Here is a 21,840-nt window from a genome sequence, read left to right on the forward strand (position 1 = left end):
TTAAAAATAATATACATTTATGCTATTATGTACTTACTTATTCACCCTCCCCTGCCTCTTTTGTCAAGGATACATATATAATTAGTTGAGTGTTATACACAATAACAGCATGTGTGCAAAACACTTGAAATTAAATATTGAGCCACATAATGACTTCAATGAATGCTTTGAGCAGAGATGTATAATTCAAGGGATACGTCTTCAATCGAACATTAAAGTCCTCATAATCTAGGAGGCTGACATGATAATAGCGTACTGATTAAATAAGTGTTTCAGATTTTTTTAAGGAGACAAGATGAGATAGCACATGCAGGGGGAGATCTAAAAGCTATTAGAAGACAGATTACTTTGTTAAGCTATAGGAATGTTGAAAAAGGACCACAACAGCATCATGACATGAAGGGACCACGCACCAGCAGGGAAAGAAAAATTGCCAGCAAGTGCATGCACGGCAAGCTGGTTTTATGGACAAATAGAGACAAGAAGCAAGTAGTAGTGGTGATTTCACGTGTCCAATCAAATCATGTGCTGTATAAAATCCAAAAGAAAAACGCTTGCTACTACAAATTGTGAAGAAATTTTTTGGAGGGTGCAGTTCCCAGACCCACTCTACAGTTATGTCAACTTTCATTCACTCATTGCTTAAGTCAGCCTTCTTAACTTACTCCAAGCTCACTTGGAGACATGACTTTTTCCCATCACAGATCTGAAGTTAGATTTTTATTTGGCACTCGAACCCCCTTCCTTCCACCTGGCAATTTGGTAAATATAACCCAATGGCCGAGCCCATGCTATTATAAGAGAAACTATTGTTACACAATTGGATATCCTGATATCTCAAACTCAAGAACTATATATATGTAATTACTAACAACTAATTTTGAAATCGACATGAACATCTTAAATCTTCTATATTATATACTTTTAACATGTTATAAATAGGTTATCAAACACGAAAAATGAAGAATGCTTACTTTCCAAAGACAACTAACTTACTGAGTAGGCAACGCTAAGAAAGTATGTTGAATGCTTATTGTTTGTTGTAGAAGGTAAATCAGCCCAACGAAAAGCCGGTTTTCCCAATTCCTAGCTATGAATTTGAGTTTGTTATCGGGAACTAAATTTACTAAATACCATTGGCCACTCAGTCTTTAGCTACTTGGTACCCGCAGGTTTCCTAGAAGAAAAGTATTCAGAAAACTAGAAAATATACATTACATAAGACCAGAAACAATGTGGAATTTACTATTTGATACTGATTTATATAAAAAATCAAATAATTTTTTTAATGTCAGCAACTGACATACAAATATGAGGCTCCTAGACAGTGGGTTGAAAAAAAAAATCCTACACTCCCCTTCCTCTGAAAAAACAGAAGATAAAAAAAAAAAAAAAAAAAGACAGACAAGCAGAAAAATTCAATTGATAGAAGTACCATAATTCATAATGCGTTACAAAATATTTTGGTCACTTTGAAAGCCAATAAATGATGAGAAACAACGTACAAGCAGCAATTACTGCTGACAGAATAAGAGTATCCCTTGAACGCCGCCTTCTTATCGAACCTGCAAAAGCACATACTTGGTCAACATAAAGAGGCCAATCGGAAAATCAATGGAAAACTAGAAGATAAAAACTGCAACATACCAAGAAGGCTTCGAATCATGGGGAACTTGTCACCAAGACCTTTCACTTTTCCTTGAACATCAGTAAACAAGGTTCTCTGAGAACCCAACACAGCTCTTGTTGCTTGAGCTTGACTAATCACATCATCTATCTGAAAAAAAAAAAATATGCAGGGAAAGTGAAATACCACTTCCTTAAAATCCAGATAATAGAGTCACCTTTAAAAGAGCTGAAAAGAAAAGAGTTTCTACAATGTCCCTTATTATGACAATATGTCAGCACTAATCACATCATCTATCTGAAAAAAAAAATGCAGGGAAAGTGAAATAGCACTTCCTTAAAATCCAGATAATAGAGTCACCTTTAAAAGAGCTGAAAAGAAAAGAGTTTCTAAAATGCCCCTTATTATGACAATATGTCAGCACTAAGTGGAGAAATCTCAAAAAGAACACAGCCATTCACATATAAAGCAAATGGGTTTTGAAGATTTTTTCTGTTAAAGAGAAGAAAAATTATTATGAGATATTATATTACTCCTGAAACGGTAGATGCAATACTGCAAATTTTGAGAATTTATAATTATAAGTTGAACAATATGTTTTAAGATTTAACTATATCTAACTAAACATCAATGACACACCATGTAGGAACCAAGGACTGCACAGACGCAATAGGTTGTGCTACAGTTTGGCCAGCCATTATTCATGGAACCTTAAGAATAATTTGTATACCGAGAAGGATATGATTACTTAAAAGGAAAATATTATATTTGAGAACCACTAGGATACTGATTACTGAATATTATATAAATCTCCAGTTAAATTTAAACACTGGTAAGCCTCTGACTTTGGTTTAAACCTTAGATAAGATTTAAAAGACACCATATCATATGCAGCCAAAAAAATTGTACAAAAGAAAGAAGACATCGTATGATAAATCTTAGCTACAGCTGACTGTACGACATTAGTTCAAATTGTGTAAACTCCAGAGCAAGCCTGGATTGTCCCGAATAGTGTAACTTTTCAAGGGATCAATGCATAACTTTCACCAATGGCCAATAAAGAAATATTCACCAAAGTAAAATTTAATCAGAATACAAATTTATTATACTCCATAGAAGAAATACTTACATGAGATATATTTCCATGGATGGCAGCCCTCTCCCGTAGCAACTGCATCCTTGGTGACATACTGCCCGATGTCTGCTGCCAGAAGAAGGTAAATCTAGTACAGCTATTATGAGGAAATATCTGTGTTATTTATTTAATTAAATCATACTCATGATTCACCTTAAAGTCCGTAATATCATCCCTGACAGAACTCAAAAGCTCTGCATGTTCCCTCATTGAGTTTATGTTCCCTTTGATCCGCCTAAATTCCTGAGAATTAATAAATAATAAGGTAAACATCTTTTAAGTCAATTTATTAGGGTAATAGAATTTTGTAATGTATCAATGTCTAATTTTCATTACAGTAACATTCTAATTAATAAAATCATTATAGTTCCTATATAAGCTTTATCAAGTCTTGACGGAAAATTAGTATAACAGTAGGTAGGGAGTTGGCCACGATATATCATGTTAAAGTGACAAGGTAAATAAATCATAGTAATATGGTATGTCAGTATGATGCGTGAGACCTTAATTTCTGTAGAATAGACCTTAATTTCATAGCACAAATATTATGTCCACTTTTTACATCGGTTGATGAAGCTTAAAAAGGCTGAGTAAGGAGTGTCTCCACTGGAACTTTAAGAAACGGACCTAATCATTTTACCCGTCCTATCATGGTAGCCACTACCATGGAATGGACTACAAGCATATATAAAGATCAACCTTTCCATTTCTTACTATTCGAGGAAAAGCTGGTTTGGATACATACAAAAAAAGCCACAGAGATGCAAGAGTGAGAATGATATGGACTACAAGTATATCTAAAGATCAAATTTTCCTTGTCTTACTATTGGAGGATAAGCTGGTTTGGATACATATAAAAAAGGCCACAGGGATGCATTAGTGAAAAGAATAGATCAAACGGTTTTAACCCTGTGAAGTAGAAGAATGGAAGACCAAAGAGCATATTGGAAGAAGTTGTCGAAAGGAAATTCATGGTAAATAACATATTTAGAAGTTTGGTCTTTAACTAAGACGAATGTCATCATGTGATCCGTGTAATGGACCTCATTTGACATAAGGTTTTGTCGTTATTATAGGAGAATATATCTTGTCATTTTATCCCATAAATAGAGAAGATTTGGTATTCTCTGACAACAAACGGGAATAAACAAAAGCATTCTTAATAAAACAAATATAATTTAGATATTCTTCATTATATACAATTAACTTGTTATTTCTATAGTTATAATATTCCCCCTCAAACTAAAGCATATGATCGTATATATCTGGCTTGTAGCAAATATGATCTTCAGTCCTCTTGGAGACTTGGTGATTGTTCATTAGAATTGACCAATCTAGTTGTGATGTCTCCAAAACTCCAGTTTTTTTCTTATGAAATAGCAATCTACCTCAATACATTTGGACCTTTCATGAAAGACATGATTGTAAACAATGTGTAATGCAGCCTGGTTGCATATACAAGGTACATCTGGAAACTTTCTTCAAATTTAAGTTCTTTGAAGAGTTGTTTTAGCCATATGGGCTCACAAGTGACTAAGGTCATTGCCTTGTATTCTTCTTTTGTACTTGACCATGCTACAACATTTTGTTTTACTTTTCTATAATATTAAATTATCTCCAACAACAAATACAGTACCTTGAAATGGAGCGTCTATCACTTGGTGACCCTAACCAATTAGCATCAAAACACCCAACAATTTGAGCATTTTATTTATCTTCCTTAATGAAATCTAACATAACATTAACTAGAGATATAGCCAAATATTAATATATAAGTGAAGTGCAAACCTCACTTTACATGACTAATTTTGCAAAATTGAATTAGACTTAAAGTATACTTTTCAAAATAGCCCCAAAGCTTATTAAAATCTATCTTAACAAAGTTTGTCGGGCCTGTTGAGCCCTTCACTATTAGCCCCCCTCTATTCTCACGCTCAAGATGTCCCATCCTTGACAAAGGTACTCGACACGTGGTGTCGTTGAAATCAAGACTCATGGCAATGTCATAACAAGCATCATTTTATTTATAGAAAGTATGGCTCAAACACACCCTAACCACTGAAGTGTGAATAGGAAAATTGGCAATACTTCATTAGTTACTTAATGTTCTTTCTTTTTCGCAATGGTCATGTATAAAAATATTCATAAATTTATAAATTCATAAGAAACGGTTATGCCCTTTGTTTTCTTCAAATTTAAACAAACCCTAGGCAAAATGCGAGAGAGCAAAGGCAACAGAGGCCGGGAGAAAAAAAGTGTAGAAGTAGAGCAAAGGGCACCAAGGGTAACTATGTGGGCAACGAGGATTCCGAGCATCAACATGAGGATAGAGACCGCGAGGGTGACAATCGTAGGGGATTAAGAGGGCTGCGATCATAGAGGATCACGAAGACAAGATCACAAGGGCAGTGATCGCCAATGATCATGAGGGCAGAAAGTGCCAATGACTATGAAGGCGGCAACCGCCGAAGACTGCAACAGTGGTCATCGTGAAGCTCGTGTCTTAGGTGGGTCTTCTCCTCTGGGCAGAAAAATCAACACAGCACACAATCCTCCGATCCAACAAGCACCCTCACATAATCACTTTCACACGCCCAGCTTTCAATCCAACCTTCACATCAACTTGCTTGATGGTGCAAACTCCCAGGATCATGCGAGTTTACTCACAATTTTAGTAGCAGTGATCCTAGATCCACTAAAAATGGTCATTTGCCATTTTATCCACGTATTGAGTTCAATAGTACAAAGCATAAAGGGGTCTATTGGGAAAAACTAAAGATATAACATAAAAAGGGTATATAAGTAGAGAGATAGCCTTCACCTAACAAGTTGATTTTATAGATCAGTTAGGTCATCCAAGTTCTAGTTATGTAAACCACTTTTTCTTGAAACCTTCAAGAATAAAAATTCATCATCTACTTATGAAATTGTGCAAGCATCATCACAACCTTACAGAACATTTGGTCCTATTACCATCACCCAAAGTGACATTAGGGACCTAGTCCAGAGCTTACACATTCATGTAAGGATGGTTTGTCTTGCTTATTGATGATCAAATGAAATTAACTTGGTTACATTCAATGAGGAAAAAGTAGAGAAAACTTCCAAAAGTGTTTTTAAAGTGGTGAGAACACAATTAAGAAAAACAATTTAGCTTCAGGAATGATAATGGCATAGTGTTTTAATAAATGTCTAAATCATCTTTTCACAAAAAGAGGTATTATTCAACAAAGTTCTTGAACTGATACGCTTGAAAGGAAAATTAAACACTTCTTAGAAGTTCATGCAATACTCTTTCAAAGAATGATTCCTAAATGCCTAATGCAAGAAACAATTTTGACATTAGACCATTTGATTAAATAAATGCCTAATAAGGTTTTAGATTTTCAAACTCCTCGACATACATTTTGTGGGTCTCAATTACGATGAAGGGTAATATATATAGTAGATGTCAAATACAAGAAGAAAATAATAAATAAAAAATACAATTATCGTGATTACACAAGTATATATATCATCAACACAATTACCCTATTTACACTATTTCCAACACCCCCACACCATTTCCATCAAGTTGGAGCATATTATCATATACACCTAACATGTTACACATGTAACTAATTTGGGAACTTATCAGGTGATTTAGTGAAGACATCTACAAGTTGATCAGTAGAAGTAACAAAGTCAGTAACAATGTGTTGGAAATAGGGGATTATTTAGGAGAAAAATATCCTGATATCCCATGATAATCAGAATAAGATATCCTTAGAATCTTCACATTCATTCTAGCATATTTCTTTTCCTTCTTAGAGAATGTAATTGTAATTAGCATGATTGAAATTAATATATTTCTTTATTGCCTTTCATTATTCAAGTCAATGTCTCCCACAAAGATCTTCTCCCCCTTATGAAATGACAATCTATCTCAATTTAGTTGGTCCTCGGAATGCTGGATTTGAGGTAAATGCAAAGCACCCTTATTTGGTCATTATCTATTAACCTCCCTAAACCTTAATTCTCTAACCAATTGTTTGAGCCAAATATATTCACTGGTGGTAGAAGCCATGGCTTGATATTTCACTAACCTAGCTACAAAGTTCAGTTTCTTTCTTTAACAGGAGATCAAACTATTACCATTTTATTCAAGGTAAGATTATTACTAGTTAAAATGCAATGCTCAAAAGCCAATCTCCTGTATGCATTTAAATATCAATAACTCCTGTGTGACCTTTATGTTCTTACGAAAGATAATTTCAGCACAAAAGTTGGCTCCCCATATCTAATCCAATCTGCAATTGAAGAATTAAATTGCTTTAGAAGTTGATACCCTTGAAGGCATATTGATGATTAATACATGGTGCTGGTTTTAACACGAATACATCCACATTTTGATCATATCCATGACCAAGTCTTGAAAGGCCAAGAGGTTCCTTCAATTGAGAACTTAGTTACTCGAGTGTTTTGAGCTCCTCCACCAAAATCTCATAGCATATCAGATGATCCAAATGAGACTTATTTCAGGATATCCATTCATGGAGGATGAGGCAGGAAGAGACCTGGTTGTCCTCAATGCAAATATTGAAAAATAACTGACACACCCAAGAAACTTGTTATTCTCTTTATGGATTCCTTGGAAAATCTGTAAATCCCAACAGAATTAAAATGTAATTCTCCAAATTAACCAATAAAGAGCATAAGCGGCCAACAGTCTCAAGGATCAACATATACTACTGCTCATGACTCAACTTGCATCTACCAATCTGGAAATAATTAAATTCCATTGGCAACTGATTTAGATGTCGCTGACCACATTATTGAAAATAGTTCTTTATTCTCTTTTATTGTTGTACTGAAGTTTCTTCGTTTCATTATTCTTGATTCTAGTTGATGATTCTAAGATTGAAGCCAAGGGATTTGCTACAGATGCTACGTCAGATGTCTCGGCAACCCCCCATCCCAGCTATCCCAAAGGACAGCTTCTTCACAGAATCTCCACAAGAGCTTTCAGAATTCAATATATTTGTTCCAAGTTTGGAGCATTTGACTTATACGCTCTACTAGAGAAAGACTATTGGAATTAGTAATTCAATGCAAAAATAAATTTTCTATAAAATTTTCAGATTCATCTGCATAGCTAGTTTTGTACCTAGAACATACAATACGTGTAACCAGAGTCATCACTAATCCAGTAAACACAATTGCAATCACTTCGAAAGTGTTTATAAATACTAGATCAGCTGAGCAACACAAGCTATTCTTAAAATTCACTCTTAGAAACCCTATATCTTAGATGATCTCTTTAGATATAATTTTGATTTGTTTCCTTATTTAATGTCAACACTTAAAGTATAGATTGCAAGGTAAATAAAAGTAATTGTTCTATCTCACAAGGAAACTTCAAAGAAACTTGTATGAGTGGTTTCACACCAATAAACACCTCTATTGACGCTAATCCAAAGCTTGGAAGAACAAGGAGCTTTGGACACTTCTAAATGCCAAAGATTAGTAGGAAGTGATTACTTGTCACATAAAGATATTCACGACCATTATCACATTACAAAGTTCGAATAGAAACACCAAATTGAGTTTTAATGTCATTATAAAAGGATTGAAATACATAAAATAACTCAAAATGATTTTTCATTAAAACAACTAAGTACATCTAAAATAATCATCAATAAAGGTAAAAAAATATTGAAAACCTAAATTAGACTCAACACGACTAGGTTCCCAAATGTCAAAGTGAACTAAGGCAAAAGGGGACGAAGCACGTTATGAGACACTACGAAGAAAGGAACTACAACTATGTTTCCCTAATTGACATGACTCAAACACCAAACTAGGTAACTTGGACAAGCTGGGAACAAGCTGCTGAAATTTGGCCAGGCTAGAATGACCTAACCGAGTATGAAAGAGAGATGGAGGCTCTATAACTGTGCAACATGGTACCAGAGTCATTAGTTATAGTTTATTCTAACGAAAATTGTTGTTTCTTTGGTCTATTGTTCCACCCGTTTCGGGTGTGGTCGCCAATCGAAACTGAAAACCCAGGCGGCGACAACAGCGGCTCGGTAGCAGTTGTTGTGGCAGGGCAACAAAAAATTTGCCAAAGAACCTGAGGCTCACCATATGAATATAATCAACAACTAGGTATAGGATTAATCTCCCTTATGTAGAAAATATGCATAGGGTACTGTATTTATAATAAATAAAATATGGGCTAAGCCCAAAATACAAATAATGATAGGCAAAGATAATAACAGAGAAATAGGAGATAACAGATAAAAGATAAGATATCTAACAATACTCTATACTGATGTGATTGTTGTCGCAATCTTTATAAGTGCAAAACTTTGAAGTAAAATTTGGAGAAATAACAAAGTGGTGAAGTTTGTGAGGTTCAATTTGTTTCCTTCAAAGTAAAAAAACAAAAATATCGTCGAGTTCTTCTATAATTTGGTGAGTGAAGGTTGTAAGGATGGAATAGGTGAAGGTTGGGGAGGAGAAGGTATTTCAGAAGCAATTGAAACAGATCAATATGCTCTAGATACCATATTGAAGCAAAAACATGAGATAAAAGAACTAGTAGTATATTTATATGTGTAAAATGACTAACCTGATTTAGGTTCTGTTTACAACGACAGATTTATACACAGAAGCACACCCAACAAACTAAAACAGTTATAACTAACTAAGTGATGGCTGTCAACAACTTCAGTACAGCTCATGACACGCCAACAGCAAAAGTAAAAATATAATGAGAAAATAAAACCCTAAATGAACTATACACTCACAAAATGAATGTGTGGCTGCACAAGAAAAGACAAAATACTAGAAGAGTTTGTTTTAGCACCAATCATGAAAAAGATGACAAATAATTGTTTAAGGTGGTTTGGACACATACAAAGAATGACAAGTGAAGGTAGATTGCAAGGAAATTTTAGTCTTGTGAAGAGGACGAGAAGGGAGACCAGAAGGACTGATGGAGGAAATTCTGAAGAGGGATCTCAGGGTAAATAACTTCTTTAACAATTTCAAACCATAAATCCAACTATGTATGACCAAATAACTAATAAGAGAATATACTTCTTTTTCTTTCTAAACCTGAACCAAGCATTGCAAGTAAGATGGAAATTTGAACCAATTCTTAGAATCTACAAGTTTAGCATGTCAATTTCAATGCAATGTCCATCCATCTACCAAATGATACGATCCTATCCTCCATCTATGTAATGCTTGCATGTAGAATGAACTACACATACTTCTGTAACAATTTATAATGGCAGACATTCATTCTTTTTGAACTGATACAAAGTTGAAGCTTTAAACTAGATTATGCAAAATAGAAATGCGTTGTAATCACACCTGGGTAAACTCATGAAGAATGTCTCTGTGCCTAGCCAACTTTTGAGTTACAGAAGTAGCCGGTCCGGCAGATGCAGCACATCTACTCATTGAATCATTAATGTCCAACAGTTTCTCCAGCAAAGACTGGATTTCCATTTCCATGGACTTCCAAGACCTACTGGACCCAAGAGGTGGTGAACCACCATCCACATGACCTAATAACAAGAGGTATATTCTCATAATTTATAAACATAGAGAACATACACTGCCAGACTTCATGAATTCAATTCAATTATAAAGTGCATCAAGACTATTAATCAGGAAACAACAACAATTTCTCCATCATCCCCAATTTTGAAACCCTAGCTTCCTGTCAATCATAAGCACTTTGGGGCAATAAAGACTCCAGCACACAAAGAAAAACAAATACCATAATCAAGGCTTTAAATTGTATTTGTGATTTTAAACAAACACGAAATGCAGCTGCAGAGACCTCCAAAACCGCCATACAGAGACACAAATGCAGCTGACCGTAAGTCGCATCCATGAAATTCATGCTAGAAGTAAATTTTAACACTAGCCATTACACCTGAATATCAACGAGTTAATTATCGGTAAACAACATTTATCATTTGGCTAGCATTTTGCTGTTAAAAAAAAATTGATGATCAAATAACCGTACTTAAATAATAATTAACCAATCTAAGACGTACGAGAACTTCATATGCACGAGAAACATTTCCATTTCAACCGCGCAATACCTACATAAAAAACTAAACAACGAACAGAAACTAACAATTACTTGCAACTACCAAATCAGAAATCAAAAGCATTGACACCAGAACTTCTCGATCCAATTACATCTTGTGTGAGACTATACATCAAGTATATTTACGATAATTCAAATTCAGAAACCGTAGAAACGCGAATGAGAATCTTGAATATGTGTTGATTCAGTTTAAGATATCAATGAATGATAGAAAGGTAAATGGAATGAACCTGTTTGCGTGAAGCGACCGCCTAGTTTGGCATAGGAAGAGAGTTTGACGTCGAGATCGCCCTCGATCTTGCGCGCTTCCTTACGTAGTTCCTCCCAACCCGATTCCTGCAACTCCAGATTCGGATCCCTCATTCGGATCTTTCTCGGGGAGCAGATTTTCGTTATTTCGGTTCAGAGATTCAGTTAATGGAGTTCGCAACCGTGAGAGAAGAAGAACAAAGGGGAGAAGAGAAGAACGAAGAAGAGAGCGGAGTAGGTAGGATCGTCTGCAGGTAGTGCACCGTAGGAACAACTGCAGCCGAGTCTAACATCATTTCTAATTTTGAAGGTATAATTAATTTCATAATTTTATATTTATGTTTTTTTGTGCGGCGTAAGTTTTAGAATCATATTGTTTTTCGATTTATTTGTATTTCCTTCTGTTTAATTTATTTAGTTTTTTCAATTTATTTTATTAAATATTTTTCATGCAAATTAATATATAAACTAAAACCATACAATCAAAATAATAAAAGAATTAAATTCATGAAAATAAAAATAAGAGTAACGAAATCAATCCTGATTGAAAGAAACATAATTAAAAAGTGTGTACTTTAATATATGAACTCAATTTTTTTATATAAACATTTATTTAATTTATGCATCAGTTATGTGCATCATTTAGGTCTATTTAGTTGTTGAAATTTTAAATGTACATTTATTTTATGATATGATAAATTAAATAATTTGGTTTGAGATTTTATCTTATCAAATTCTCTAGCATCTCAAACAAACATAATAGCATAGTATGAGTATGTTGTCTAGCTTTTAAGTTTGATACTTTTAAGGTTTATTGAATTTTATAGTTAAAGAGCATTCTTTTATCTTCTGATCAAGGTCTAAAAGAAGTATAATGATAAACTTTTTCAGAATCATTATTCATTCATTTTGTTACGTTATTTGATATTTGGGGGAATTTTTTCAGATGCATGTTACACATCCATTATTTTTGTTGTTGTTTTCTCATCACTTGGAAGCAACGGAGTGATGTGAATAAAGTATAGACTTTGAGTCCAGCATAACAAGCCTGAATAAAAATATGAAAAGACATGCACTTCCGGATGGATTAATCTAGTATGCATTACTAAACTTGGGAGTGTATATTAGATTACCCGAGTATATATGTAAATTTAGAAATCGAATCGGTCAATTTGGTATCCATTCCGATACGTGAATTTACATACCAAACTGGATAATCCGGTATATACTCCCAAATCCAGGAGTGTATTTCGGATTAACCAATCCAAAAATAGTTTTGTGAAGATGAAATTAGTATAGGTGAGAAAGATGATGGAGATAACAGCTTTTAAGATCAATCGGGACATCATGTAAAAAAGAGGGAAGAAATTTAGGATTTTTAATATATTTTTATTCATGGGTAAAATGGGGATAAAATATTTTATGGGGTGATGGAAGAAAAAAGGGGGTGCAGAAAGAAATGCATTTGGGGAAATATAAAGGTTTTAGTTTTCTGGCACCTCCATGTATTATGAGAAATGTCAAATAGCAGATTTGGTAAGAAGACTTCATATTGAATGATCCAATAAATTTTCAGGTTAAATAATTATAAATTTTCTAAGATAACAATATAGATTAGTTAATCTGGAAACTAAAAGTTTTGATGTTAAATTTCAAATTATATAATTTAAAATTATTTTATGCATTATGTAAACTACGAATATATTTTTAATTATACAATTTATAAATATATTTGAAATTATATAATCTGAATTATTAAACTTACAAAAATAATTCTAAATTATACAATATATATATATATATATATGTTAAGGAAAGTTTGTTCTGCAAAATTTATATGTTCTGAAAAATTGTTTAAAACAAGCAATTCAGAAAATAACTTTTACAAAGAGTAAAGTGTTCTTTTAAAATTTTGGGGTGCAACTAGAAATTATGGATGTGCATAGAGAAAAAACGCAAAGCTTATTAATCAATGTTTTCTAAATCAAATTAGAGTATTCTCTTACCCCTCTCTTTTTGCATAAAAGTTTCTCGAAAACAAACATATTTAAGAGGGAGAAAATTATCTTAATTTAACTTGAGGTAGTTTGAAATTTTGTTGGATTAAGTTATTCAACTAATAATAAAAAATAGTTGTAGTTGAGTTACTTTCACTCGATACAATAATGTACAACAAGATTATATTGAATTTGCTATTAGGAATATTTTTTATGCACTAATAGGGTTTATTTAAATTCTTATATTTTAGTCATTTAATTGAAAGAAAATTGTTTTGGTGGGGAATGATTTTTTACTTGGTTAGTCGGTTGTGAAAATGTAGTTTAGTGTTGAACAACTTTTAATATTATCAAGCGTGATTATTGTAATCCTAATCCAGTTTAGTCAAAGCATGTTCTTTTAATATTGTATTATAAATGAAAAATGAAATGTCTTAAATAGAATTAAATCAAGTTTTGATTTTATGAAAATGAAAAAAAAAATACTCCTTCATACTCACATATATCATTTAAGCAAATTGTAATTCTCTATTTTATTATTAATATTTATTTTAAAACCTTAAATTTATTAATTATGATATCGTTGAGATCTAACAAGCCTAACCCTTTTATAAGACTTTTATTGTATTATTATTAGTTCATCTCATAACAAGGTAGGTTAGAATTATTAGATATATCAAACAAGTTCTCACATCAATGTTTTAATATCAAATTCATTAAAATAATATTCATAGATCAATTAAAGAAGAGAAAAATATATTTAAAATATCCTTCTCGATTTTTAAACAATGTGACAATATTGACTAAGAACAACTATGAAATATAAGTATATATTTTATGTTGTCTAATCCAAAAACTTTTAACAGGAACAATTATATTGGAATCCCAATTTGTCCTCTTAGAATACCTTATTTTAAGGTGGTGACTGCACTTACAAATAAAGGTAAGCGTCCCTAAACACATTCAAGATCTGCCCCTTTTATTCATTAGCAGAAGTCTTTGGTCAATTATTTATATTATCTAAACATAAGTCAGAAAACTTCTCTGGGTATCACTTTTTTAAGGAATTAGATTCTCTTCTGTTCAGTTTTCAACTGCACAAGTCTTCACCCTACAAAATATTATTTTTATGTATTAAATTATGCAATTAAAAAGTAAATTTACAAATTTTAAGCAGTGAGACATGCATGTTTCTTTACACTTTTAATAAGGCAACCCTTACTTTTCTTATTCTATTCAAAAAGAACATTTTTACCACAACTTAAATAAAAGAAATTATGACACTAAAATTGTTTATAAACAAAAGTAAATTATGTTAGAATTAATTGACAAATTAATTTTATATGATTCATTTAAAATATTATAATGGACCCGATTATGATTTAATAAAATTTAAAGACTTATTGGTTATTATTACGGGAGGTGATAATAAAATAAAATAAAAATAAAATAGAATAAAAACCAACTTGATGGATGTTGATTTATAAAAAAAGGGATTGGGGTTCTGTCTCTGGCCATAAATTATCATGAACATGTGAGAAGAGAAAAGAAAGGCAAAGAGGTAGATTGGGAAACGGTGGTTGAAAAGCACACAAAATTACAAATTGAAGAACACATATTCACATTCACAAGATCTATCATGGATCAAGGTTAGTGCTCTATAATGTTTTATTGTGTGAGAATCCTAAATTCTAAAGACCCTTAATTGTGTTACAAATTATTTAATTATAAAAATTATTTTTATTCTTCCTGTTATTGTCCAAACATTATGAAAATATCTCACTAAAAGAAAGCTCTTAAATAATATCAATTTTAGTGATCAAAAGTATGTTTATAGACCAATTTCCTAAGTAGAGACTAATTTTTAAGTAGTCAAAATCTTGATAGCTAATGTTATTGATCAATTTAGAGACAAATTAATAATATAAACTATTTTAGTTATCAATTTAGAGATCAATTATAATTTTTGAAATTATTTTAGTTACTAATCATTTTTAGTTTATAAATTAATATCTAAATTAGTTATCATAGTAATTAATTAATTTGTCACTGAAATTGGTCATCATTCAAAGATTTTCGTATGTAATGAAAAATTCATATTGAACCCTTATTGTGTTAAGTAGGTTGTGAAAAAACTTACTAAAAAAACTACTAGACTCCAAGTTAAGAATTGGCATCACCTTTATATAATTTATATGTTATATTAACTTCTAAAATTCTATTTTTGATATTTTTATTTAGAAATTTTTAAGAATGAAGTACTTAAATTAAATTTAAATCTAAAAAAATTAAAATTATTTAAGTATTTAAAATTTGATTTTATATATTTAAATATTTTATTCAGGTTTAAGAAATAAAGATGTTTTTAAAAAAGATTAACTTTACTTAACTTAAACTTTACTTTGTGTTATAATTCATTTGAACTACTTTTTTTTTATTAAAACTACTTAGCTCACCATCACAAAAGAACACTAGTAATTCTTGCAATCTAAATGCCTTATAAAAGATGGAGATGCAATTTGAAAAAAAAAATTAAATCAAATATATCCATGAAGTAAGATTTTGATGAGAAATTTGAATCTCTAACTCATTCTTAATAGTAAACTCAAGTAACAACTTATATGATACCCTGGATTCTTCGAGTCATAATAAATAGGAGTTATACTACATCATATCCTTCATTGGAGCATTCTTTCACTTATGTCTCAATAAGTTATATGTTAAAGAAAACCATTTGTGTCTAGTAACAATTGAACAAAAAGTTGAGTACAATTAATCATCTATGATATCCTTTTATATCCAAATTGGATGTTAGTTACAGTTCACGATGCTCATGTTTATGTTTTAGTGCCCAATAAGTATTGGTGTCCGATGCTGAGGTTTAAATAGTGGAATTGGCATTAAACATATTTGTTGGATGGTAAAGGCATTTTTTCAAGATAACTTTAATGCACAAATGTATTAAGTAGTGTTTAATTTTTGTTATTTAATCAAATGTAACAATGTTGTACTATTTATTATTTATAATGTTGTACATGTCACCACCATCATAAGTAGGTTGTACTTCTTAAGAAACAACTTATTATTGATGATGGTGGCATGACAAAAGTTAAAGATAATTTCATAACTCAACTTATGACCATATTATCAAGGTTGAGGCAAAAATCTTTGTTGGTACATTCGGTCAACAAAAATTTAGAATGCACAATTTTGTTGTTCCAAATTTCCTTACTAGATTAGAGATCGTTGGAAAACTTTCATGTTCAACATTGGCGTCATACAACTATGGACAAAGTAAGTCATGTTTTTATGTAATTATGTTTAATCTATTTATTTCATTCACTCAAGTACCTAGTACCTAGGCATATTGAGTATGGAGCAAAGGAAAGTTGATGTATATAGATTTGTTGAGTCTTAATCCATTATAAGTTTGGGATCATCAAGGTAGATACTTTAAAATGGTTACGGACATAAATAAATGATTCAAAAATACACATATGAGTTAGTTGTCCATGATTTGTTATTTTTTAATAATCATACTTATATCACTAATTTGTTTATCATATTCTAATGCATATATCTTATAACCAATTAATTGTTCCTATATCCAATGACTACATTATTTTTGTGGTTTTGTTCATTGCCAAAAATGAAAATAAAAACTTATTTATGATTTCTTAATAATTTAAAATTTTATTTATGTTTCTCATTTCGCTAAAAAAAGGTAAATAATTTATTTCTTTCTTAATTAATTTCCTACATATTGATACTTCATATGTTATAATTCATTTAACATGTATTTACTTATAAATGTAACACAAATAAAATTATTAATTCAACATAATAATACTCTTTAATTATTCATCACATTTTAATTTTAGAGAACATAAAATAAAAATTAATTTTAATTTGTTAAAAAAGTATAAATGATATTAAAATGTTATTATATAATGGCTTAGTTAGTAATTTGATCTCTATATTTAGACTTTTGATGTGTTTTGATCTTTATATTTATTTTTGACTCAATTGAGTTTTTATTTTTTAAAAAGTTTCAATGTGACCTTTCATGTTTAATTGACGTTAACATGGTTTGGACGGTCACATGTCAAAATTTATGTCTACCACATGTCAAAATTTTAGTCATCTTCTACCTCGGAACCCTTCTGATTTTGATATGTGACACTTTCAAAGAGAGTTAATGCTAATTTAATGAAATGAGCCACATTGAGTTTTTCTTACAAAAATAAGGACTTCATTGAGTTATTTTTTTTAACAAATAGAGACTCAATTGAGTAAAATTATATATATATATATATATATATATATATATATATATATATATATATATATATATATATATATATAAGAACAAAAATGAATCAAAAACCTAAAAATAAAGATCAAATTACTAATTAAGCCTTATATAATTATAAAAACAAAATATTGGACTCGCTTCTGATTTTGCACTTGGGTATTTACACTTGCCAATCATGCAGTTAAAGGTGAACATGGATTGGATATTTAGATATACAATCCAGATCCAATTTGAATCCAAATATATAGATCAAATTTTGATCCAGGTCCACTTTTTTGTGAAAAAAAATGGATATTTTAAAATTTAGATCCAAATATTAGGAGATATCCAGATCCAAATATTTGGATCAACTAAAAATATAGATCCATTTCTAAATCCATTTTTAATGAAACTTAACTTTTTATAAATTTAATTTTAATTTTAAATTTATATTTTAAAAATAAAATAATTATTTCATCTAATACATAAATATTTTTTAAACAAGTAAAATAATAAAAATATTATAATATTATAAATTTAATAGTATTAAAGCTTAAACATAGTGTATTATTTAAATTCTTAACATTAAAAAATAAAATCATATAAATCAATTAATCATTTGGTAATAAAAATGTTTATAAAGTCATTACATCCTCATACAGTATCAATAACATTAAAAATAACAAATCCAAAACACAGTAGAGTTCATGGCAATTTTAACAGTTTCTTCAAATAGAATGCACCAACACCCATTTGATTACAAAGTTCAAAATCTCTTCAGTAGCTCATTAACTCAAACTCATTAGCAACATCTTCACAACCATCTATATATGAAGCAACTAGAGTTGGCATTGTAAGATCCGCTAAATTTAATTAATTAAATAAATAAATAATTAATAAATGTGGGCAGTGAGAGTCTTTATGACATTTAATTCTGACAAGTATGATGTGGAAAAGTACTAGCTCAAATGGGTAGAGTACTTGATTATGTGAAAGGACTTGGGTTGAAGTCCTATGCATGCCATTTATATGCTATTTAATTTATAATTATTTTAATTATGTAATTGTTTTATATAATATGTTGGTTGTGGTATGTGATATTATATTCTTAAATGAGTAAGAATTATCACAAAACATGAATTGGTTGAATGGTTGTGCATTGATTTGACATTGGCATGGTTATGAGTTTGAACCTTGGTAAATCTAAATTAAATTTCCTTTTTGCTAAAATTAGTTTTGGCATGAAAGTGAAAGGGTAGAGAAAAACAGCCCATAATGACTAATTGAAAGACAATTATCATGAACATTAAGCCATTTTCGTTTTAGCACATTAAACTACCACTAAGGCACCATTAAAACTCAATTTTTGAGTGAGAAGGAAGGTATTTTGTGCTGCCATTGTTGCTTAGTGAAAGGAGTACGAAATTGGAGAGTGTTCTCTGATAATTGAGTGAGAAGGAAAGCTAACGTGGGAAAACAAGGGGCTTCCATTCTGATCAAAGAAGAAACCAAGAACCCCAAGTTTACGCAAAGGAATCCAGGTTATGTGAGCTTTACGCGTTAATTTTATGTTTAAGTCTGATTGGTATGCTAAATATAGTATGATTATGCTTGAATTATTTTATTCCGTTTAAGATAGTGTTTCTAGAAATTTCCAAAAACTATCTGGCCGGCGATGAACTGTCACCAGACGACTCCTTCTTTTTCTAGGCCATTCTGGGTTCCTGTAGAGGAACGTTAAATAGCCTATTTGACCAACATTGACCCGCCCTTGCCCAGAGTTGACTGATTGACCAGTTTTGACTTTTTGACAGTCCATTGAGAAGTTGTCACGTGTTAGAGTAGTCTCTCTCTCTCTCTCTCTCTCTCTCTCTACATTAGGGTTTGGCTGTTGTGAGTGGTTCAGGCGAGATTATGGTGGTTATCGTGGTGGTTGCATAGTTGACACGGAAGGTGTTGCTGGGTTCGCGGCTATTGCAGAGAAGTGGCGTAAGGACCGCGTTCTCAAGCGGGGATGGTGGTTGCGTGAGGGGCTCGCGACTACAGGTCACGGTGGTCCTGCCATTGAAGGATCGAGCGTGGCGACTTCGCGTTCGTGAATGCAGGTGCTACCATGAGCGCGTTTGTGACTTTGAGTTCATGACTTCGCGTTCGAGCATGGTGTTGCCATGAACGCTGCCACGATGGCCAAGGTGCAGACCGTGAGTGGTGGTTCCGGCAGCATGCTGAACGAAGACAAGGGTGGCGCGAAGACGACGCAACGGAGCTTCGCGAGCAGTCTTGGTGCAGTAGTGATGGGTCTTGACGTGTGTTCGAGGATGGTGTAGCCATGGTGATTCCGGCGTGATGCAAAGATTGGGGTTGCGATTTCGACGTCGTGTATGGCGGTTCATGCGAGAAGATGGTGGCTGGTGCGGAGGCGTTGTCGTAGGTTCACGTGCCAGAGATGTTGTGCAAGAAGATGGTGGCTGGTGTGGAGGAGGAAGGTCGATGGAGGTGCGGTGATAGCCGGCGTCAGGGGTGGCGGCTACGGCATGGAGATGGTGGGAGAGAAGGAATATTAAGGTTAGGGTTTCTGATTGTGTGAAGAAGAGAAGGTGATGAGGTTTCAAGTTGTAATTTGTTATTTTAGTGAGTGGAGGATTGATGACTTGACAAATTTTAAATGGTTATTTTAGTGAGTGGAGAATTAATGATGTGGCAATTTTTAAGTGGTTATTTTAGTGAGTGAAGGATTGCCACGTGGCGTAATCTGGTTGAGTGGAGAGTAAGTGGTATGAGGGGTGCTAATTAGTAAAAAGTAGGTGTGCAGAACAGAGTTCAATGACCCAATTGCAAGATGGGTGTAAAATAAAAACTGAAGGTGCATTTAGCCCCTAAAATCTTATTTTCCAGAATTAGGTGGTCCAATTGTAAAAGGGGTGTGTAAAAATGAAAATTGGGGGTGCATTTAGCTCCTAAATTATTCCTCTCCAAAATTCTAATTTTTGGACTTATTTTAAGACTTGAAATATTTCCAATTTACACTCTTAAGGACCTAAATTAAATTTCAGTTGCATTATTAAACTTAAGAATATCCAATAATATATTATGTAACTAAAATCAATTCTTAAGCGCAAAAAGGATATTAAATCCCCAAAATTTAAACACTTATGAGGGCAAAGGTTCGAACTCATCACACCCTCCAAGCGGTCTAGAAGTGGAAAGTGCTTGGCGCCTCGTGAGTAGCACCAGGCGATATTGTTGCAGCAGAATCATGTTTTGCTTGTGTGATTTGCATGGTCTACAAGGCTTCTAGGATATCTTAAAGGCCGACTAGCTGGTGTTCCTTGAGTGGTGGCTCGGAACATTTCCCTTGAGTTGTGGCTCGGGATAGGGGTTAAGCACGTGGTATTCCTTGGGTTGTGGCTCGGAATAGCATCTCTTGAGTTGTGGTTCGGGATGGCGGATGAACACGAGGAACTCTTGAGTTGTGACTCGGGTTGGCGAGTGTTGCTGGTGTGAGCGTGCACGTAGCGGTGTGTACGGATGGGTCCCGTTAGATTGCCCTCCTCAGTAATTAACTGACGAGTTTGGTAGTCTTGGAACGTTACAAATTTAATTTGTATTGGGAACTCCACCTGGCCTTACGATGTGTGATCCGTAGCATGGTTTCTCGCACGTGCTCTATTAGTTGTGGTTGATAGGTGTGGCAGCAAGACATCTTGAGGTACTCACTAGAATATGTAGAACACGATTGACATGGTAGTGGCGATGTGTGTGAAATCAAAGGATGAATTTCCTTTGGTGTGGTTGTGATATATGTATTTTTTGTATATATATGTTTATTCTGTTAGTTCACCCTATCTGCTTGTGTTTGGCGATGATCGTGTACGCGGTACACGGGAGGATCTCGTGAGGCATAGAGACGGAGCGGTGCTAATATTGGGAGAAGATTTTATCAGAGTTTTACTAATTATGTATTTTAAGGATTTTGTAAACATTTGGAGTATTTAAGCATTATTTTTTATAGGTTAAAATACTCCGTTGGTCCTCGTTTTGGTTCAGAAATCTCAAATTGGTCCTCGTATTTTAATTTGTCTCAATTTCGTCCTCGTTTTGGTTATTGAGTATCAAATCAAGGCAATCGTTAACAGTGTTAAATTTTTTTAACGTTAACTTGTTTTCATTTTGTGACGTGGCGTTATGAATTATTTTTCAGATTGGCACAGAATGCGTGGACTGAATTACAAATAACAAACATTGAAAAACCCTAAATGATGTAATTAGGGAATTAGGGATTGGATTGGGAAAATCAGAGGCGTGGATTGCGAACCCCGTGTGCGTGGATTGCGAAAGTGAAGTAGATCGTTGTCGGAGGTGAGAGCGAGTGCAATCGGAGGTCAGAGTGTTCGTTGTGGTCGTGGTTGAGCAGCAGTCTGA

The 21,840-nt window shown here is 32.7% G+C and overlaps 1 protein-coding gene across 2 annotated transcripts; it reads right to left on the reverse strand.

Moving 5' to 3' along the window:
* Positions 1-1,407: 1,407 nt before the first annotated feature.
* On the reverse strand, positions 1,408-11,420 carry GOS12 (golgi snare 12). Of its 2 annotated transcripts, none has more exons than XM_028052737.2 (6): positions 11,109-11,420; positions 10,128-10,324; positions 2,916-3,005; positions 2,757-2,831; positions 1,648-1,777; positions 1,408-1,565 (listed from the first exon to the last, which is right to left on the reverse strand). In XM_028052737.2, the coding sequence occupies exons 1-6, from the start codon at positions 11,239-11,241 to the stop codon at positions 1,468-1,470; spliced, it is 723 nt and encodes a 240-aa protein (XP_027908538.1). In that variant the 5' UTR covers positions 11,242-11,420; the 3' UTR covers positions 1,408-1,467. The 2 variants fall into 2 exon arrangements, with proteins under 2 accessions (XP_027908538.1, XP_027908539.1); XM_028052738.2 differs by having other exon boundaries at positions 2,757-2,828; positions 11,109-11,418.
* Between the last annotated feature and the right edge of the window lie 10,420 nt (positions 11,421-21,840).

The sequence above is a fragment of the Vigna unguiculata genome, chromosome 10, assembly GCF_037176805.1.
Source record: "Vigna unguiculata cultivar grain cowpea cultivar isolate G323 ecotype 2 chromosome 10, ASM3717680v1, whole genome shotgun sequence".
Lineage (NCBI taxonomy): Eukaryota > Viridiplantae > Streptophyta > Magnoliopsida > Fabales > Fabaceae > Vigna > Vigna unguiculata.

Coding starts and splice junctions, on each gene's coding strand:
- GOS12 (XM_028052737.2), bottom strand. CDS start 11,241: ATGAGGGATCCGAATCTGGAGTTGCAGGAATCGGGTTGGGAGGAACTA. Junction 3,006..10,127: donor TTCTTCATGAGTTTACCCAG/GTGTGATTACAA, acceptor ATTAATTCTCAG/GAATTTAGGCGGATCAAAGG. Junction 1,778..2,756: donor TCCATGGAAATATATCTCAT/GTAAGTATTTCT, acceptor TTTTTTTTTCAG/ATAGATGATGTGATTAGTCA.